At 36.1% G+C, this 23,120-nt stretch overlaps 1 protein-coding gene across 4 annotated transcripts; it reads left to right on the forward strand.

The window, feature by feature from the left end:
• The first annotated feature begins 191 nt into the window (after nt 1–191).
• On the forward strand, nt 192–23,095 carry LOC110371326 (testis-expressed protein 2). 4 transcript variants are annotated; one of them, XM_064039183.1, is made up of 20 exons: nt 192–415; nt 830–1,288; nt 2,033–2,139; nt 3,050–3,191; nt 3,634–4,154; nt 4,225–4,312; nt 4,510–4,663; nt 9,600–9,806; nt 10,152–10,222; nt 10,697–10,911; nt 11,992–12,113; nt 13,537–13,705; nt 14,225–14,347; nt 15,221–15,382; nt 16,250–16,439; nt 17,263–17,363; nt 17,743–17,864; nt 18,164–18,251; nt 18,544–18,683; nt 19,155–23,095. In XM_064039183.1, the coding sequence occupies exons 1-20, from the start codon at nt 397–399 to the stop codon at nt 19,342–19,344; spliced, it is 3,390 nt and encodes a 1,129-aa protein (XP_063895253.1). In that variant the 5' UTR covers nt 192–396; the 3' UTR covers nt 19,345–23,095. The 4 variants fall into 4 exon arrangements, with proteins under 4 accessions (XP_063895253.1, XP_063895244.1, XP_063895241.1 ...); XM_064039174.1 differs by lacking the exons at nt 17,263–17,363; nt 17,743–17,864; nt 18,164–18,251; nt 18,544–18,683; nt 19,155–23,095 and adding an exon at nt 2,373–2,399 and having other exon boundaries at nt 10,155–10,222; nt 16,250–17,085; XM_064039171.1 differs by lacking the exons at nt 17,263–17,363; nt 17,743–17,864; nt 18,164–18,251; nt 18,544–18,683; nt 19,155–23,095 and adding an exon at nt 2,373–2,399 and having other exon boundaries at nt 16,250–17,084.
• The last annotated feature ends 25 nt before the right edge of the window (nt 23,096–23,120 follow it).

Genomic DNA, 23,120 nt, shown 5'->3' on the forward strand with positions numbered 1-23,120 from the left:
GTCTCTATGAGTACTAGTAAAGATTAGGATTAACGCTGAACAGGATAAAATATTATGAAACGATTTCTGGTTGTATCACTTTTTGCAATATAAATGTATAAAAATCTCTAGTAATCGACTAGTTCAGCAGTTCTAAGAATCGACTAAATAAACAGTAGTGACATTTTTGACAATTAACTGACAACATATTCTGACAACAGTGACTGTCTGACGGCCGCATTAGTGTCAAGAAAATCATATTTTTGATTCAGCGAGTGGAACAAGTTTAATAAAATTCAATAAGACAAATAGTGTTTGAAGTTTATTTACTGCTCTTGTGATAGTAGGAGTGAATTGCAACTTGTATTAATGATGTGATGGTTCTATTTAAATAATTTTTGTTTATAATTTTGAACGATGGAGATCTCTGGAGTGGGTATGTGTCGAATGTATTTGCCAACAGCTTTAATTCAATAATTTTACCATACGGATCTATTCGCAGAATAGGAAACTTGTTAACTTAAATAAACAATGTACGTCAGTATGCGTAAGGACCGGTTGTTTATCGGGATTAATGTGCAACTTTCGGTATTGTCTGCAGTTCCTCTGACAACAAAGACGATAACACAAACAATCGCTCACAAATTAATCGCTACTTCACCGCACCTAACGTGTTACAAATTAGTCCTCAGCATTCTGCGTTCTTGCTTTTGTTTTATTTTTAGACTATGATTTATAGAAAATAATTTAGTTATTTTTATAATAGAAGAATGAGAATAAGTAAATAAAATTAATATTATTTTTTTTCTTAGGTATAAAATCTTTAGTACAATAGCGTCTGTGTTTTCAGGTAAATCACCAAATTCGTCACTAAGCTTCAGGTACAATGCCAACAATGAGGAGTTAGAGGAATTGTACCATGTTTGTGAGGATGACCCTCCAACTCCACAGTGTGACCCTCCTCCTAGCACACCCATTGAGAATGCCAGCCCCAAGAGAGGAGAAAGATCATCATCTATCATAGACAAGTACTTCAAGTCTATGAGGGCAGAGAAACCTGTTGAAAAGCCAATTGAAAAATCTGAAGATGGCAAGTCTGCTGAAGGAAAACAGGATGAAGCGAAGCCGGTGCCCAAGGAAGTGTCATCATCCCCTATGAAGGATTACTTGAACCGCCTGGGCAAGCGGAGTACTCCCGATGTGACACCTGACGTGAAGGAAGCACCCAATGAGACTTGGAAGATATTCCATGACTTCAAGTTTAAGATTGCTCAAGCAGTTGAAGATATGAAGACGCGTTCAGTAGAAGGTTAGTTGAAATAGTTTTTATGTTGCTTTATAATCATGAGTGGTCAGAGCTAAGATAGGTTTTCTAGAATAATTCTCAGGCTGGAAAACTTTATACAATCTGGAGAAGTTTTGCATAAATTCTAATTTTAAATTATATTTGAATCAAGTATGATGCTGACCTTGTTATTTTAATACTAATAGATTTAGGTATTTTGAAAAACCTTATATAATTTATTACAAATTACAAATATCGTGAACAGATGTTACTGTGTGAATAGTTCCATTGTTATTGCTGTATAACAGTTACTCAATGTCAGCTGGCTTGAAAATGTTAGATGTTCTTATGTTTACAATATCTTTAGGTGATAAATTCAACAAAAAGTAATATAATAAAATGTCAATAACAGATTAGACATTTTTCAGTTTATCTGTCTATAATTAATCTGTTCTTCGAAACAATAATAAATAAAAAAGAATTTGTAGGTATAAACATTCAAAATAAAAACAGCCTCCTTTTGGGGAATTTGGTTTCTCAAAATCTTACCAATAGAGATTCAAACTTCAATCTAAATTAGGGGAATAACCTTAAACTTTAATTTTGCCTGTTGTTGAAGTCATTTCCGTAATGTTATGCAAGAGACAATATAGGGTTGCCTGACAACATTTTAATCATTATCATGTACAAAAAAGTATTTAATTTAAGTCAGTGTTTAATGATGTAATTTTGCTATAAGTCACTGAGCACATTAATTTCCTACACCAGAAACCAAGGAAAAAGTAATGCCAAGAGAAAATTCAACATCAGATTCGGAAGAGAATTCAGCAATCAAGGACTCTGATCAGCAGAGTGTTGGAGATACAGACAACCAGGTGAGTTCCAGTGGCCAGTCTCCACACACCATTTACACATTGGTCGGCCACTACTGCCAAGATTATATGACACAGATTCTTAACTGGAATACAAAGGACCTTACAATGATATAGTTGTTAATATCTGGGTGATATTCTACCAGTAGGCCGACCAATGTGTACCATATCCACATTCACATTGATTACACTGTGACAAGTAAATATCTAAAGTATTGTATTGATGACACTGATAGCCCACCACAATTGACGCTGAAGATCATGTAAGTGATAAAAGTGAACAAGTTACCTGCATTCAAGCATTGTCAGTGTCTATGTATTGTATAGGTATCTAATACTAATACATATTTCCCTAAGTGTGCACTGCATCTGTCGCATTTTATTTGTATGAATGCTATTGCTAGATATACGCTAAATATAACTTGTTGTCCGTTATTGGCCGATGATTGGCTGCAAAGCTTAGTTATGGCATTAAATCCTGAAGTATTTAAATGTATATTTTTGTGATGCTATGATCAAGTGAATGTTTTTATATAAAATGTTAGGACATATTGACTCTACATATTTGTATTGCATCAATGAATGGCACTGTTATTTTAATGTACGAAGTCCGCTTCGCTTTGACCCTTTATTGCTCGGAATTTATCCGTTAACAGAGCTCTTAATTTTGTAATACTGATACTCTACATATACTCTTACGCACTGTTTGTTGAAGTTCAAAAATTCATAATTACTGACATGTAAATGTATGTGTCAAATCTTGCATTACACGACGACTGTAATTGTAAAAAACCTTTCCGTACCTAAAAAAACCTTTCTCCAAAGTAATAAAGACAAAATGGCGTTGTCGTGAAATGCAACAAATATTTAGGTACCTAAATCCCAAGTTCTAAATTCAAATTCTGTCTGTTAGGTATCTTCCCTAGACAGCAGTATACAGAACTTATCGGAAATGACGCAACCTCTGACGGCTAAGCCCAATGAACGGGACCCAAGTCTTCCTGTAGATAACAAGAACTACTCGGATTCTAGCGATGATACACACAAGAATTTAGGTGAGTTAAAAAACGTACTAACTGCTCAGGTCATTATCCTACCGGACATGTAAAACCTTCAACGAGGTTAGAACTTCTTGGCATTAGCTAAATGACAAGAGGTCTAGGAATGGTTTGTAAGAAATTTAGAATTTACTTCAACAATAATTTAATTGAAATTATTTAAGTAAATAAATTGATACTTATTGCAGTGAAATAATTTATTGTTGCACTAGAAATAACTCCAAGGTTTTAGCCTCTTTATTATTAAAATAAAGGAAATCTTAATAAAGAGGTTAACACACTTGGAAATGTATTTAATTGAGCCCAATCTCAATTGTTCTTATCAACAAGATCGATGTATAATTCTCGCGATAACATTGGAGGTTCCATAATTCACTGTAGATTACTTGCAACGGTAGTTGATATTTGAATAGATATGAAAAAGGTTTCTTTATTTCAGTACTAGGCAATGAATCAGCTGAAGTAAGAAGAGATTATTTAAATGACAGTATGATGGAAGTGGAATCGGGTGTTGAGGCTTTAGAAGATACCATAGATGGTTATGGGGAAATCCACAATGTAGATCCTCTAGTATCCAGCGGAAAGCCTATGGACACAGACCCATTACCTCCACCCCTTAGCTCGGCCAATTTCGGATCACCTCCAAGCAAGAATAATATGCAAAGCCCGCAATTGTCAACAAAACCTAGCTACTTCTTCAACTTTTCAATGTACTTCCTAACATTCCTCATTTTCATAAGCTACGTACTGTGTCCAAATTCGAATGTCTGGAACGGTTTTGTGCTCGGTCTGTGGTTCTTTTGTTTTACGAGCAATTTGAAGAGCTGGCTGTTGGACACTTACTTTAGCGAGTTGGATCCAAAAAGTTCCAACCTTCTTCAACTGAAGCGAAGCAGTGCTATGCCAGCCACTTACACTATACCTTCAGTGAAAGAACATAGGCCTATAAAAAAATATGAGGTAATTAAAACTGCTTCTTATTTACTGTAGTTTGTTTTAATGAGCAATTTAATAAAGTTTATTTTGACAGGGCTGGATAAACCACTACAGGTTTCCGGATTACGATCCGAGCTCATATCACATCAACAAGACAACGACGGCGTTTATGAAGCTCGAAGGTGAGTCACGCCACTATCATACATTCACCATTTTGATAGATTTTTAAATCAGTCATAAATATTTTTTTGGTAAACATAAAGAAGGATGTATTCATAACCGTTGTTCGCAAATGTCTCTACCCAAGTAATAATAGTTTTTATCTCATAATTATCTTATCAGTGTTATGTCAGTATCTCATAATATTATGTTTTTGTAGGTTGCAACCTGAGGATATCGTATACTTCGACTAAAATACCAAAGAGGGAGCTATGGGATGAGAAACTGGACAAGGTAGCGTTCTACCAACATAGGCTGTACAATTTGACTGGTGCCAGGGTTATACTGCTGCCAAAAGGATTGGTTAAACGGAGGTAAGTCGGCTTCATTCAGAGCAGTTGCGCTGTAGAATGACACGAGTACTTTCTTGCTTTAGTGTAAACATATTGTATGTTGACGTTTTTAATCCTTATCGTTTAGGCGTTGATATTTTATTTATTTGTTGATATTTTTGTGTGCCTTCATGTGTCCGACTCGCACTTGATCGATTTTTTAAAAGACTGGTTCCTAAATTTATTTTTTCACCTGCAATTTGTTGCTCGATATATTTCGATGGCAACGAGTTTATACTACGTTGCAGCTTTTTTATCACGAGGAAAAGCGTAAACATTCCATAGTTATTTATAGGAACTTCCATATCAGCAAGAGTGTTGTTCGTAATATAATTAATTCGCCTTCCAGACGATTTGTCCTTTATCGAAGCTATATTTGACTTCATTACAATAAATGTCACAACCATTAATAATAGCACAGGAAATATGCTAATCTGTAAATTCGTTCGGCTTCAGTGAACAAACAGTTTAATAATAATGGCAATTGGCAATTTAATAAGGCTTCATAAAAAGAATCGAGTAAAGATAAAAATAAAACTCACATTTAATTTTAAATTATTTACATAACTGATATATTTTATCCCAGCAAATTATGCTGAAATTAGTTTGCTATCAATAATCAGGAATTAAAATTAGACTGCAGAGGATATTGAACCCCTTTTCGCGTCTTCTCAACACATTCATAAAAACTCTGTAAAAAGAAATCGAACCATCTCATTGGCTGAACAGCCAATCATGTGTAAAGTTTTCAACAGCAGAGGCAAAACAAAAGAAAAACACTTCTTATTTTGAAACAACCAGTCGCTAAGAAGTGAAATTCGATAGGCTTAATTCAACAAAGACAAGTCACGTGTTAAATCGACCTATAAGAAAAACGTGTTTTTAGTACCACGTATAAGCGTAGTGACGTATCTATTAAACTAATATGCGTCTATAAAGGTCACTAACAAAGAACTGATAAGCGATTGGTGGAGAGGCCTTCGCTATGCGCTCGAGTGCAATTCACGAGCAATTGGGTTAATGAACTAGGGCGCAGCGCGTTTTATATTTAGACCAATTCAATTTCTACGCGAATATTGTAATTTTAGTGCGTTGTAATAATAGCTTTGTTTACTTTTAGAAGCGTAATGTTGTGACATCAGCAATGTTGTCTACTAATATCTTTGAGAGCAATAATATTATGAAGTTTTTAAACTAGTAGATTTATGATGATGATTTGCTTCCTAACATTACGTAAATTTGTTAGTAAACATGATTGATTCTTAGGCTGTCTATATGGCGTACCTAAATAAGATAGATAGATATAGACGAAAACTTATCTAAATAATCATAAAATAGTATATTCAGGATATTCTGTAATATACTCAAAGACTACCTAAATGGCTTTGACAAGATAATTTATCCTATCTACTAAGAATTAATGATTGAAAACCGGATTTTTATCAGTCAAATATCACTACATTCGGTACAAGTGTACCAAACCATTTACGATTTAAAAATAACTAAAGGCGACCGATTTTAACATTCTAAAATTAGTATTTTATGGATAGATTGAAACGTTTATTTTAAAGAAATAAACGTGTTAAGTAGTAATAAGTTATAATATTATTCCAAAATAAATGTGTCTTTAACAACTTCGAGTAGATACATACATGACCTACTTATTTATTTGAATCTCTGGTACAAGAATTAAAAATTTTAATACAAATGTACCTAATGTTTTCGCAACATCACATCACAATTGGCATAATTAAGCCGACCGGATAATTATAACAGCGCTCCGAATTGTGCTTCCATTGTTTTATTAAAATGCTTATCACATTACATTATAATCTGTATGTGTTAAATATTACACAATAGTACAATGATCTTCTTTTCACAAAAAACTGTTCTCTTTACAACATAGAATGCAAACTCTGTAATATGTACTTGAAAAATATAAAAATGGCATTTTTGTGTAAACGTCACCTACTAAGTTTGTTTTAAATGTTGCAAAAAAAATGCCTCTGCTTTTGTTACAAAACTTCCGGAATTCCAGTCCTCTGATAAAATTAATTAAGTTACATATTTGGTTCACAATCATATGGTATTGTGTAACATAAAAAAGATAAAACTCTATACAAGTTATTCATTTTTGGAGCAATTGGATGTTTAAAATATCTGGAATTAATATGTGTATTGCTGATGTGCAAAAATAGAACTGAATAGCTCACGGCGTAGTTTAAATAGAAATAAGACAGCAAGTTCAAATTAATATTATGTGTCGCTATTTTTAGACACGCATGGAGTAATCGTAGTGCTCTTCAGTCAAGAATAAAAAAACAATTGCCAATCACTTTTTGAAATATTAACCTACGTTCAAGTTCACCTTTGTTTTTAAATATCGTTATGGCATAGCAACACGAAGGCGTTGTTACGTTTATTCAAATACTATGTTTTAGTGTTCCCTGAGCCTGATCTCTCTCCGGTCGAGTCGGATTGCCGTCACATCGGGCTATGAGAGTGAAGGAATAGTGAGTGCACCTGTGTCTGCGCAAATGCTTGTGCACTATAATATATCCTGCGTAGTTGGCTAATCTCCTTACATGAGGACAGCCGCCGTAGACGATAATCGGCTAGGAGGACATCATCATCATCATCATGTTTTAGTGTTAGAGATGTCTATAAAATACAATGTTACTGTTTACTTATAATACTAGCTGTTTTCCCGCGGCTTCACTCGCGTCCCGTGGAAGCTTGTTCTCGGATAAAATGTAGCCCGTTTCTTAGAAGTTTCGGCGCCTCTAAGGTACTAAACAACCAAATGTTTCCTCTTCATTATATATGTTTAGTATAGATAAATCAATCCTTTTGCGATAATTCAGGGGAAGTAGGTACGGCTGTAGTGAGTCAACGTCAGTAACACAGTTCTAAGTTGGATTGTAATTGCCATAAAGTAAAATAGTTTAATTGTTCACGATAATATTAGTATAAATAAGACAATCCAGACAAAAAACGGACATGCTAAATCATCCTCTTAAAACTAAGTCACTATACCAAATTAGTAACTACATTTTTGAACCAATGTACTGTACATAAGAACGACTAGGTACCTAATTTATCTACAAAGTACGAGAGTAAGAGTTAGGCATCGTAACCTCCAAAGTAGTACCAGACAAAAAACGAATTAAAAAAGAACTCTATAACAGGAAAACTTCTTAGTAACGTAGGTACGCCAGAAAGCTTAAGCTTAATTGATAACGCACACCTGGACCCCATAATGAACTTATAATTATTAAAAAACTTTCCTGTTTGTTGAGAAGCAAAATATTTATTGCATTATGTTTACATAACCTGATTGATACATATTAAAACCACCTGATATGCACAGGTTTGTTGTTTCTTATCAAACATTGATCTCTATTTTAACTGGTTTTGGACAAGAATTGGAATTTACCTTAAAAATTTCCTCCGGTTTCACTCGATAGATACAAGAAAGTAAATTAATTCCTTATCTAGGTCGTTCTTAAGCTGTTAAGCAATGTTTACATGGACTCACGGTATTTAACCTCGAGTGTAGTATTACAATTTGAAAGGTGCGTAGTTACGCATAGAGATAGACATTTGAGCATTGTCGTCACTCAACTATGTCTTTGCTGTTACTCAATCCTATAAGCTTTTGACCTGTCTAAGTACTGTTGCTATCATATACTCACATTTTTTTCTACTCGATTTTTTTACCCATCCAATCATCATGTACCATGTCTTTTCCCGAATATCGTGGGGTCGGCTTCCAGTCTAATCGGATGCAGCTAAGTACCAGTGTTTTGCATGGAGCGGCTGCCTATCCCAGTTGCCCGAGCAACCCGATACCCCTACGTAAGACTGGTTGTCAGACTTTCTAGCTTCTGACTGTCTGTAATTACTGCCAAAGATGGTCAAATGACAACCGAGACTCACCAATGTATTGTGCCTTCCGAAATACAGAAGAACTCGTCATGACAACATGGCCACCCATCCAAGAACAGTCCGCGCCAAGCGGTGCTTAACCTTATGATGAAAGGTCCGCGCAGCTTTGACTTAGCTACGAGCTCTTCTATATATCTAACCCAAGCAAAAATTAGGTACCTATTTAAAAAGTGAATCGTAATTTGATTGACTTACAGTCGGCCTCGACGATAAGCATGGCCTTCTCGATATACTTACAACACTCATTGTTATTTATTCAATGCAATATGCATTCCATTTGACGGATTATCTCGTTGTATTATTATTCATTTTTATGTCCGATCCCTACGACACATTAGGGCCGAGCCTCCGATATCATTTTTAGATGACGGGGACTGAATAGTATGGCAGTAAAGTTGAAATTTCCATGATACGAATTTCAAACAGTAGCAGGTTTTTGTTTTTTAATAAAAAACTTCAAACTGAAATGTCAACTTTATTGCTATACCATTAAGTGATATTTTTACTCAGCGCTTGAAACTGTCGTCGGCGCCAGTCCTTAAGTACTTACACTAATAAGAATTGTGAGTCAACGCGCCGTGCGTTAATTCGTAAACACAATCATGAAATTAATTAAGCGAACTGAACTGTCGCTGCTGTTACTAGTGGAGCGAAATTGCGTGCTATTAATGAGTTTTTTGACTTGTTGGTCCAAGTATAATTAATACGTACCTGCTTACTGACCCTGTCTATCTTCTTGTAATAATCATAACCGTATTTATCATCATAATGTTGATATACCCCCAATAAACCAATTGTTAGCTATGAAGTTTACCATGGTCTATGTCTCATTATTCTCATGCTAATATTACCATGGGCAATTAAATATAACTGCCAATACAGGATCCTAAATGTGAAGATTTCCCCTCGAAAACCTTTTGTTTACTACCATAGCTTTACTAACAAAAAATGATTGTTATTAATTTTTTAGACAATGGAGCAAAAAATACCCAATATGCATCATACTAAACGAGAAAGAAAAGATTCAAGTATTAGAGAAGGAAACTTCTGTGTCCGACAAGAAGGCAGCAGAGGTCCCTTCTGAAAAGAAGAAGGAACAACATCAACACGAGGAGACTGAGACGAACACGAGTCCGGAGAAGAGGCGAAAATTTGTATGGAGGAGACGAGAAAAGAGGTAACTATCATTAAAACGGTTGAAAATAGATTATATTACCTAGGTACCTATACCTACCACTAAGCAGGTGAACCATACTTGCGTTTGTAAAATGCATTATTGTCTCTGTAAGTACATAATGATTGGGCCACTTGGGATCGGCTCCGAGCTTACTCATACAAAGATAATATGCATGTACCTACTTTTACACACATAAGTATCGCTCACCCGCTTTTGTGAGATAGTTTCCATATTCAAAATTCAAATAAAAAATTCCTGTTTTTTTAGACTTATTAGATTATAATTTTTTCCGTCTTTTTTTTCTGTCGTCTTTTATTGAAATGTCTACGGTACCGTTTTTTTCAGCAGTTCACATTCCGACGGGGAGACAGGGAAGGAAGGCTTAAGACATAGACTTGTTAGGAAAATGCACAGAGGTAAGATATTACTGGACTATTGCATGATGTGATTGCATCGCTGTTGTTAAATCGATGTAATACCTAAATAGTGACTCATTGTAATGTAGTCATTAGTTTCTGTTTGTGTATTGTTGTAATAGTAATACAATTATTCAAGATTAATGTTGTACCTATTAGGACAATGGATTGGAATAAACACATTTCTTAAACAAAACATTGTCTGTTTTGGGCAACTATTTTCATCTCCCGAATTGTAACTAATTAAATGATGTCATAACTTAGGACATTGAATATACTGAAATGGCTCGATTTATCTTCATGAATACGGCAATAGTTTGACTATACTAAAATTCGATAGTAGTTCATCATTTGATAACTTTATTATAGGAATATGAAACCAGTATATTTAGTTTTCTCTGGAACTGAAAACCATAGGTATTAAAATAAAGCATCTACCTAATATAAAAACTTTTTCTTATTATCTCCCTTCAGACAAGAAAACAGACAGCGTTTCCACGGCAACGGAGCCCGTGGAGACTCAAAGCCAGAGTCACGTGAGAACAGAAAGGGCGCTCATGTCCGAAGATTCCTTCCACGACCATGAGATAGAACTCACCTCCAAGTCGGTCACCAGCACCAAGGATGAAAATGACGAAGAACTCGACGATACAGAACTGTCGAAGATTAAAGACTTTTTGGAGGAGACGGTTAGTTGTACTGGCCAGTATTCATTCGATATTTAAACTTTTAGGCGGTAAAAATGAACAATAGTTTGGAAACCTATACAAACTTTTTGTTTGACTGGGTAAAGATTGGTTGAAAACAGATGTGATTTTCAACCTTATTGCTCAGACTTAAGGATTGATAAGAAAAAATAAAAGTATTGATTAAAATTAGTCCACAGTCGTGTATTACATGTGACGAGATATATTCGCCGAATTAATGACCTCCTGCGTTTTTATTGACACAGGTTAACATCGATTGACCTTATAATATTCTACGAAATTAATCTACACTCATTCGATTTTAGGCATAAAAAATTGTTGTACAGTTTGCAATGGTAGAATAAGCATTAGGTTTTTCCTTTAAATTGTAACAAAAAACTTTTCTTTGTATTCGGAACTTCCTTATACTAAGTAGATATAATGATTCCCGTTGATGCGTCACAACGTTACCTTGACTCCTATCTATCGTAATAACGTTTGGTATATGATAATAATGAACACCAGCCGGGCTAATCGGGAGATTAATATTATTTCGAACAACGTTATGAATATTTTTATCATTGAAGTCCCTAGCGACCATTATTTAATATTTATAGAAGTGAACACTCAATTGTACCATTAACGTCATAGTTTACGAGTATTTTGGAGTATATTTTATTGTGATGAATAGGTTTCCGGATGCTGTAATTTAGCAAAATTATTACTCGTTTTAACTTACCTTGAAATGCCGTGCCGACTTTAGGTCAAACTTCATCTGATATTTTGGGGCTTTTTTACTACCTTAAATACTTGGATAACAAAGTAGCTTTTCTTGAGATGGTTAATCATCAAATGATAGCTCTTTCTGTGGGCATGCAGCGAGAAGTAGTGTCAGACTTTTACCGACTAAAACCCACTATGTTCCTTCTGGAGCACCAGGGCCACGGAGTTCCTTTAGAATAATCTTGCAATCTCGGCAGGATAATATGTTAAGTGTTGCCTACTTTCTGTACTTTAAATGTCTCCTGTCTCTATAGTTGTACTCGTAATTGCTAATATTTATCTATTTAATTGTCTTCGTAGGAAATGGAGATAGCCGCGGACGGCACGGGCGAAGGCGAGTGGAGCGTGCACGTAAAGAATTCCAGAGACAAGCATTCTCATCTTTACCTGTTCACGCGCACGGGAAGAGATAAACATGAATGGTAAGATGCGATGATTGAAACTTTTTCATATTTGAACAAAAGATATCGGGCCTTACTACAAAAACTTTAAACCCTGTTTTACGCTTGACTAATAAAATTTTAGCTGCAAAATGAACCATATGTCAACGTCATAATTTGTCATTTTTTTAGACAAGGCATAAACTGACGTTTAAAAGTTTTTGTGGTAAGACGGATCATGTTTAGCTTCTAAATAGAAGACGACGATTTAATTGAGCTTTGAACGAACATAAACTAAATTATAATTTCCATCATCGTCATTGTCATAGAAAGTGTAAAATATACCTAATTGTTATGGAAAAAAACTGAAAATATGGTCCTTATTGAGATAAAAATATTTCTAAAAAGTTTATCAATATTCAGTAGCGACTTCCTTATAGATATAAAATTACCGTTTCCTCGAATGATACTTATCCTATTTATGGACAAGTATACGGTTGTTGTAGAATGTTTTACATTATTATCGCAACTTAATATCAATAAGATAATGAATTTACAAGTATTTGACTCATCCTCGTATGATTGCATCACTTTCTTTTGTGAGTTCTTCACATTATTTTCGATTTATGTTTAAGTAGATATTATTTTTATCCATTTATTACCTATAGTAGGTAGTAGGTGCCACGTGACAGAATGATGGACTTGAAATTCAGAATATTCTTTATCATGAAAATATAAATATAACTTACAGTTAAGATGGATTAATACACGTGTAATAAGCTAATAGCTTAAAACTATAAAAAGATTCGTCTGCTTTAGATGTCCATCCTCCATCCTCCGAGCCTTTTCCCAATCATGTTGGGGTCGGCTTCCAGTCTAACCGGATTCAGCTGAGTACCAGTGCTTTACAAGAAGCGGCTGCCCTGCCTGACCTCCTCAACCAAGTTACCCGGGCAACCCGATACCCCTTGGTTAGACTGGTGTCAGACTTACTGGCTTCTGACTACCCGTAACGACTGCCAAGGATGTTCTATGACAGCCGGGACCTACAGTTTAACGTGCCATCCGAAACACAGTCAATGGTATCTAAGATATGCTTAGAAAGTACATACAATCTTAGAAAAGTTGCATTGGTACTTGCCTGACCTGGGATCGAACCCGCGCCCTCATACTTGAGGTTGGTCCTTTACCCACTAGGCCACCACGACTTGACTGCTTTAGATGTCATCATCATCCTCCGAGCCTTTTTCCCAAACTATGTTGGGGTCGGCTTACTGCTTTAGATGTAACATGTCAAAAAACCATAGGTGGAAAGGAAACCGCGTCCTAATCGGTTCAATCTGCTAAGAGATGTCATGCCATAGATAGACAGACACATAGCGCTTAAACTTTTACCACCCAACCCTCATTTGCAATGAAGATGAAAAAATACATATAAGTAGAAATATTTTTTTTTTTTATTTAGGTACCGTCGCCTAGTAATAGCAATAAACGAGGGTAACGCAGCCTCAGCCGAGAACTCGTGCGCAGAAGATAAGACGGCCAGCGACGAGAGCAAGGAAAGCAAGGACAATATAGAGCTGGCTGTTTACAAGCTCACTGAGAAAGAAACTGTGGCTTTTGCTAAGTCTTCTGTGAGTATTCAAGCTTTTTTATTGAATTTATCTATACTAAATACCATAAAGACGAAGTTTGTATGTGTTTACGTGCTAATTTCTGGGCCTACTGGACTTATTTGAAAAAAAGATTTTATCGAAAAAGAATATCTTTACCTACGCTGCTTGTCATTCGGGTTTGCAGAGTACCGATAACGAGAGGCGGATAAAACCGCTTGTGAAAGCTAGTCATTGTTATTCTTAATTTTATGTTGCTATAAAATATATATATTATTTATTCTTAAGATGTAAGGAAATTACCAAAAAATCTTAAAACAAGACCCTAATTAAAGATTCAGAATCAGATCAAAATTCGTTTATTCAAACTTGGCTGCAAAACACCACTTTTTGAACGTCAGAAATTTACAAGAGACCGTTCACCAGTTCCTATGTATTTTTGCTGAGAAGAAGAAGTGGCGCAAAAAACTCCCCAGCAAAACATTCTAATCTTGATGCCTAGCTTTATTATTAGTTCAATATGAAATGTATTTTCTACAGAGTAAAACAATAGATTCGTTAACCGACGGCGGCGGTGTGACGATCACGTCGATATCGCAGCCGATGCCATCAGATACGGACTATGAGAAGACCTTCTGGCCCTACCTCCTCAAAATCATACAGGTAATTTGCTACTTTATGTACATGACATAAGGATTAATTTTCATTGGCGTCAGAGCTTTGGCAGCGATTGTCAACTGTTTTGTTTTAATTGGATATTTTGACTGTTATTTAAATTAATTCTTTTCTTAAACGATCCTTAGCCTAACAATTTGGTGTTAGATGCGGCGCAGTATTTAGAGAAATTGCATATGATAGGACGAAATCAGTTAACAAGCAAAAAAGTATGAACCTTGTCGCGGTTGTTCTTGAGTCGAAAATTGATAGCGCCACATACAGATACAGAAACAGGTCGTTGTGACGTTATGTAGTCTACGTTACTTTTTTATAAAAAGTTTAACGTCATTCGTCATAATACAGAGTCACGACATGACGTTAAAACAAACGTCAGAAGCGGCGGTAATGTGTCAGTTAGAGCCCACGCCGCGCGAAAGATCCAAGAATAAAAAGAAGAGAAAAGACGTTCGTTACTGCTTTATTGATTTTATTTAGTTTGTTTTGTCGGTATCCATAGTTTTATGAGCATAGAAATATAGACTTTGAAGTTGATTTTCCGATTCGTTTTGTTGGTAAATGATTTATAATTTGTTATAAGAGGTATTTGGGATTTGATAGATTAGGGTATATAAATGTAATGTAGGTCTTAAGATTTAGGTCAACTATGTATTTAAAACATAAATCTTTATTTCATCCTTCAACCCTACAATATATTTCAATTTTATTTCAGACGTATTTATTTATGTTATTTTATTTTTGTTTATAAATAATAAGAACCTATCCGTCATGTTAGACACGTCCTGTAATGGTAGATTTAAATATTTCATTGCCACTATAAACGAAAGCCTTAAATTAATTTTACTCGTACAACTTTCACAGCAAAACAAAAACTCGACATCAGAATGTTCGTGCAGAATGCTACCTGCAGAAGTGACGTGGGTGAACACAGTGCTAGCGCGGATCATGTACGACCTGATGCGAGACCCCGTCATGATCAGCCGCCTGCAGAACAGGATACAGAGGAAACTGCACACCCTCAAGGTAAAGTGAACCTTATTGTGTTGGCGTAAGGCTTATTGTAGAATATACAGTGACGTGGGTGAACACAGTACTAGCGCGGATCATGTACGACCTGATGCGGGACCCCGTCATGATCAGTCGCCTGCAGAACAGGATACAGAGGAAACTGCACACCCTCAAGGTAAAGTGAACCTTATTGTGTTGGCGTAAGGCTTATTGTAGAATATACAGTGACGTGGGTGAACACAGTACTAGCGCGGATCATGTACGACCTGATGCGGGACCCCGTCATGATCAGTCGCCTGCAGAACAGGATACAGAGGAAACTGCACACCCTCAAGGTAAAGTGTGCCTTATTATGCAGGCATAAGGTTTAATGTAAAATATACAGTAACGTGGGTGAACACAGTACTAGCGCGGATCCTATACGATGTTATGAGCGATACCGTCATAATCAATTGCTTGAATGGATATACAGGAAATTGCACCGTGCATATCTTCAAGGACAAAGTGGACCATATTGTGATAGTGTAAGGGCCAGACCACACGGTGCGGCACCGCACCGCAACGCCCTGGCGGCCACACAAGCAGTGCAGCATCGCTATGTTGTTACGGCGCCGCTGCGGCACCCCACTGCTTGCACCCCTCCCCGCCTCGTCTGCCTCGCACCTTTGTCCGGTGCTCCTGCGGTGCATTGCTGGAGCGATGCCAGACGTACCATGTTTCATACTATACATTTTTATATGTAGGAAACCGTTGTGGCACCGCTCACATGTCGCGCCTGAGCCGTACCGTACCGTGTGACCTGGCTGTTGACATTGAAAAAAAATATTAAGTGATTTTCGCATCACATCTCATAGCATTAAAGACTATTTTTCTCCCTCCCAGCTGCCGTCATTCATGTCTCCGCTGCTGGTGACGTCGCTGTCGCTGGCGGGCGCGTGTCCGCTGGTGGAGCGAGTGCTGGCGCCCGCGCTCGACGCCCGCGGCGTGTGGCTCGACGCCGACCTGCGCTACGACGGCGGCGCCTACATCGCCATCCTCACGCAGATCAACCTGCTCAAGCTGAAGGAGAAGAGTAAGTGCTGCTTGTGTGACTAGCTACCGTCACTCATGTCGGCGTGTGGCTCGACGCCGACCTGCGCTACGACGGCGGCGCCTACATCGCCATCCTCACGCAGATCAACCTGCTCAAGCTGAAGGAGAAGAGTAAGTGCTGCTTGTGTGACTAGCTACCGTCACTCATGTCGGCGTGTGGCTCGACGCCGACCTGCGCTACGACGGCGGCGCCTACATCGCCATCCTCACGCAGATCAACCTGCTCAAGCTGAAGGAGAAGAGTAAGTGCTGCTTGTGTGACTAGCTACCGTCACTCATGTCGGCGTGTGGCTCGACGCCGACCTGCGCTACGACGGCGGCGCCTACATCGCCATCCTCACGCAGATCAACCTGCTCAAGCTGAAGGAGAAGAGTAAGTGCTGCTTGTGTGACTAGCTACCGTCACTCATGTCGGCGTGTGGCTCGACGCCGACCTGCGCTACGACGGCGGCGCCTACATCGCCATCCTCACGCAGATCAACCTGCTCAAGCTGAAGGAGAAGAGTAAGTGCTGCTTGTGTGACTAGCTACCGTCACTCATGTCGGCGTGTGGCTCGACGCCGACCTGCGCTACGACGGCGGCGCCTACATCGCCATCCTCACGCAGATCAACCTGCTCAAGCTGAAGGAGAAGAGTAAGTGCTGCTTGTGTGACTAGCTACCGTCACTCATGTCGGCGTGTGGCTCGACGCCGACCTGAAGTGAAAGCAAATTAAGTCAGCCGCCAGTAAATTAAGTCTTTTCCACATTTTTCCATGATTTTAAATGGAATGTTATATAAGAAAATGTCCTTCTTTATACAGATATGACACTAGAAGATCAATTACTGGCGGCCAGTGAGGGACTGGACTGCGATATACAGACTTCTTCGTCGGCAGCCGCCTACTCGGACCAGTCGTTACGGGTAAGATTAACTCCTATTTACACTGTTTGGGCATATTGACTTAACTATGGATGCCACGTCTGCCAATACTAGATGTTATAGTATCCGATTTCGATTCTCACCTCTTTCCCAGCAAAAAATATATTGGAATTATTTTTCTTAATCTTGAATTTTAAAAATTATTGTCATCGACATAGTTCAAGCTAAACTTTTTGTCGTCAATTGCGCATAAATTTTGCTCGAAATGATTAAATAAGAACATCCGTTATACCTTGCGAAATCGAATTTTAAATACTTTGAAAAAAAAAAGTTTATATTCGCACCGCCATCGACTTTACGAGAACTATTCTTAGGTACTTACCTTATATATCATGTGACTAATAAATATTGTATGTTTTAGATGAGAAAACCAGCAATATATGACTCTGACGTAGAAGACTCGGCGGAGTCGAGCAGCGATGACGAGAGCCCGCCCGTACAACCGGTCGATAGCAATGAAACTTTAGCACCTTCTGAAACTGCGTATGTCACACAGGCTAACAGATTTTACAGCTAATGTCAAAGTTAAAAGTTAATAGTTAAAAAAAAAACTTAAAAAACACGCTAGTCCTGTATTGTCATCAGAACTCTGATCGTGTGCAAAATTTCTTCGGTGATGATCCGGAAATGGGTTAAGATTCTAAGATTTTCTTACATACATACATAGTTACAAGTGAAGCTAATATAAGCGTGTTAAAAACACATATGAATTGAGACCAACTTCCTTTTTTAGGAATCGGTTAAAATAAGATCTCTTTAAAGATTGTATTTATATATTTCAGGTCACTAAGTAACGCAGAAGGAACGTCTTCTAAGAAAAAGTTCTTACGTATGGTCGACAAGATCGCCACCAATAAATATTTCCAACAAGTAAGTAACAACCACTTATTCTAATAAAGACAACAGTATTTGAAAATAAAATATTATTTCATACTAGGCGTTTTCTCGCGTTTTCGCTCGCGTCCCGTGGGAACTACTGCCTATATTACTCGCATATAATGTAGCTTTCTAATGGTGAAAAAATAATGCAGAAATTTTCTTTGTTGGTTATCCTTTAGGACGCTGACTTTTATTTTTTCAAAGTATTTAATGTACAAAAATCGATTAATATGAATTTATTTTAAATATACACAGTCTTAACTTTTTTTTTTTTATCGTTTAGGTGACAGACTACAAGTACGTGAAACGCGCCATGGAGGGACTATCGAACACGGATATCAAGCTACACCTAGAAGTGCACGCGTTAGAGGGACGTTTAGCTGTCAACCTGCCGCCGCCGCCGCATGACAGAGTCTGGATAGGGTGAGGATTTATTTTGTAGATTATCTAACGAAATACTAAAATAAAACTTAATTTTAAAGACTGCTCAATTACCGTTTATCTGTATCACAGATACATAACTTTCTGTGACAGATATGTTACTTAAAAGTTAGTAACGTAATAAAAGACTTAAGACCTGACGACTCTTTTGAAACGATTACCTTTTGGGTTTCACGCGCTCTTCAAAGACATGTCAGCAAACCCCGGCGGGGCCCAGCAGGTCCAAGGCCTGCCGGAACTGCGGGTATTGTTCAAAAGAGTTACCGCCGCTCTGGTACATAACAAGGCCTACGAAGGAATATTATCGGTTTTAGTCAGTAAGAGTCTGACACTCCCTCAATCAGCTAACATCTTTTGGCGATTTCCCATAAAAAAATATAATGACGTCTTTTCATTAATCCAAATTTACATAAAAAACAAACGACAATCTTAATATTGTTCCCATGTCCCCAGATTCCGCACGAACCCGCAGCTAATACTAAAAGCTCGGCCGGCCGTAGGAGCCCGTACTCTCCGCTTCGCACACATCACCAACTGGATCGAGCAGAAGCTCAGCAAGGAGTTCGAGAAGGTTCTAGTTCTGCCTAACATGGAGGACATCATCGTTGACGTCATGACCCCCACGCCCGTACAGTTCGAATAAAATCAAACCTTATGTCAAAGGAATAAAGTGGGCTTTTGTCAAGCAATGTTCGATTTAGATCGCATTTTGAGTTTCGTAACTGGCTGGTAAGTGTGATTTAAAATTACATTTACTTTGAATTAGAACGTTTTGTGGCCTGGTTGCATTAGTTACTGATAAAGTCTAAAACGGCTATCAAGAAGTTATCTGATAGATAAACTGTCACTTGGTTTCGCAGATCTCAGACAGCAATATCTGGCAGATAGCATTAACTATCAGATAACAAAACTGTCATTTTATCGGTAACCAGTGAAACTAGGCCTAAATATGATTAAAAATTTGATTACGAGAAGTAATGAAATGGCAATTTGATAGTATTTTGTATGTTTTGAAAGTTTGACGCTTTCTGGTACTGTATTAATATATTAAGATTACTCAGGGTATAGGCACATGTAACATGCCAACTGTTATGTCGCCCAAAACGGTTCTTATGCTTATTATTTATTTAAAGAGAAACTTATTTTAACTATATTGTTATAAAGTCTACTAATAAATTATTGTGTTGGATTGCAAATTAATATAATTATAGAACACTAGTTGTCAATAACATTTCAATATCATTCCATTAATACATTTCAACTACATATTCAACAGTTATCAGATAACTAAGTATTCAATGCCAAACTTGTGATTGCTTCATCTACATATTCCGTGATACAAAACGTCAACTATCGTAAAAGTCAACTATTATTATTGAATTGCTTTAAATCTCTAATTTTCATTTATACATATTCAGTAACAACTTTGAACTCATAATTTAAAAGAATAAAAATAAATGAGACGTTAATGTTCCTTTTTAATTTAAACCGCATAAAATATAAGTTCTTGATTAAAAAACATCAAAGTAGAGTTATTCTGTATGCAACTGTACTTGATACCGATTGCTCCGTTAATATTGAACATAAAATAATAGAAAAATTACATATTATGCGATAATAATGAAAATTCTAAATCTTGCCATAAGAACACGATAGGAACTTTAAAATTCCCTTCACAAAAAAAATGCCGAGCACTTGAAAATAAACAACATAAATTGAGCTAAAAATACATACGTAATATTAAAAACATATAGCAATTACGTCTGTGCAATGATTAGGAATAAATAAAATATATAATAAATAAAAATTAATATTATTAAAAATAACACTACGATTTGTTTAGAGTAAGTTGTAAACGTAAAAACACTAATATAGTATTTACTAAAAATAGATTTATTGCGTAAAATATTTTTCTTTTGAGATGTTGTGAAAATTTTCCCATTTGTACTATATACACGTTAAACGTTTAAAATTATTAAATTAATATAAATTGCCTAAAGTTGTGGTAGTTTGATGTGCAACGTTCGCTCTTCATTTCACTAGTAGAAAACATACGATTCTTAAACTAAAAAATAACTTTAAAAAACAAGTTATTTTTGAAAATTACTATTCTGCTAATGGTACTATAGTTTGTGATTTTCGCTATCAAATAATTTACATATTCAATTATTAACGTTGTTTTTATTGGCACGACTACTGTTAACTCTACTAGAGCTATATTGGTTTCTGAAATTATCATGTTAATTTATTTATATTTTGGCCACGTTTTGTTTAAATTAAAAACGTATTAACTGTGATGCTGAGGCCGACATAAATTAGAAGTTGTTTGGCACGTTTAAACTAAACGACAACCTTGGTATTGATAAATAAACTAAAACAAGTAGTAATGAGAAAAGCAAGCGCTACGAAACTTCTTTTTATTTTCGCCTTGGTTCTACCGTAGCTTGTCTTTCTTCATTTCTTTCCACAATCATACCGCTAAAACTATTTTATTTCAATGTTCCTAATATATTTTGATGTCTTGAGGAAGAATTAACTTTTTAAAATCATCCTTCACCACTCAAACGAGCTTCCTCGCGTTACAAACAAATGTTTTCGACAATAATTCCGTCTTAACCTGTTATTAGTAATTGCAATATCAAATTTTATAAATAACAAGACTTAGAGAAAAAAATATAAAATACTATTATATCTATTTAAAAATAAAATTAATATTTTGAAGAATATTGACCTGAATGGTTTGAGTAGATGTTACTAATATTTTTCTAGTAGTCGGCATACTTCCTAATCGTTTTTATATCGGCTTTTTCGTCTCTTAATCTAAATTTTGGCACCTTTATTTCATAATTATTTTCAAATTGTATCGCACAACTAAATTACGCATTGGCTTGCACGACGCATAACCTTCATTTCTTTCTGAGTGTGTAAGTGGATATTATTGCATTTTCAATTGTTTTGGTTTTATTACTGTAGGATGACAACTTTTGAGCGTTGTTTTCAGAACCACTTGGAAGTGAAAATAACGCTATGTTAAGTAGGCACCGCAGCGCATATGAGGATGTATGTCCATTGAAAATATAACAAGAAAATAACTCTCAGTAGACTACGTGAAATCTTTTCCTGTATATTTTCCTCCCTGTATTTTAATGGACATAGATCCGAAATGTTTGATTAATCGTGTTGTAGATAAATGTGGTTTTATTATTGAGGAGTGCGAATATACATTGGAGATGGTTCCGAACTATGAAGGCTGATAGTACTTTGCTCATTTTGTGGCGAAAGGTGACAGAGCGCGTGTGCTAACTTGTACGAATTTAAATACGTGAGGGAATGATTGTTATGGGTCCTATTACAGAATGAGTGAGAGATAAAAACTAAAATACTAATTGCAGAGAAAGGATGAGAATCTTTCTAATTGTTCTGTAATTGACCATAATCTGTATTACCTACAGCTTAGCATTAATTCACTTTTGTATTGCTACTATTAATATATTCACATTAAATGCCAAATAGCCGTTGTAATATAGATATGTACTTGTTTTCTACAACTTATTTTGCATAATGTATTTCGTAAAAAATCTTATGAATGTTTGGATCAATATTGTTGCCTACAACCACTGTTGGACTGTTTTAGTGGTATAAATTCTAAACTTGTACAATATTGATGTTCTATCACATAGTTATCTCGTTGTTATAAGTTACACAACTTGTTGATACTCAATTTCTCTGACGTATGTAGTACACTGAAGACGTATATTTTGTAAAGACATTGAATACATATCAGTTAACACGTTTCAAACTATGTACCTGTATTTTGTCTCAGTTTATAGATACACGTAATAGAATTCTGTAGTTACGGCATACGGATAATAAGATTTCTCTAACTCTATTCAAAAATTTACTTTTGGTCGAACAGACTTTTGAGGTGGTGGCAACAAGTCCGGTTTTGGGATATTCATAGTAAAACGGCTTAACCTAATGTGTTCATAAACTTCTGAATACAATGAAGTCTTATGAAAGGGAAACAGTTCGACTTTCTGACTGTAAAATAGTATTTATTATTTATAATTAATTTGTTAAATACTGTCGATCCGATCCATATTTTATTTCTATTTATTTCAATATGTATATTTGTTTCGTTATTTAGTGAACATTTTTTATTTAAAACTCGAATGTAAAGGAATATATTTTGTTTTGTTTTATTTAAAACTTCGATCACTTAGTGGTTGGTATTTCACAAAGTGTACCAAATACGAATGAATGTCTATGTATATAGTCTATCAAATTATAAAGTGTTTATGTGATATTATATATAGTTAAGAGTTAAACCGTGCCGAGTAGTTTTTCTATGTGGTATCAGTTGTGATTTTTTCAATAAACGAATTGCTATATTTTATTAGTTTTTTCTTCACCTACTTA

This window comes from Helicoverpa armigera, chromosome 2 (genome assembly GCF_030705265.1).
Source record: "Helicoverpa armigera isolate CAAS_96S chromosome 2, ASM3070526v1, whole genome shotgun sequence".
Lineage (NCBI taxonomy): Eukaryota > Metazoa > Arthropoda > Insecta > Lepidoptera > Noctuidae > Helicoverpa > Helicoverpa armigera.

Bases quoted from the DNA above. Each gene is read 5' to 3' on its own strand.
- LOC110371326 (XM_064039183.1), top strand. The intron at 1,289-2,032 runs GTTAGTTGAAAT...TTCCTACACCAG, and splicing joins GAAGACGCGTTCAGTAGAAG to AAACCAAGGAAAAAGTAATG. The intron at 17,865-18,163 runs GTATGTCACACA...TATATATTTCAG, and splicing joins TTAGCACCTTCTGAAACTGC to GTCACTAAGTAACGCAGAAG.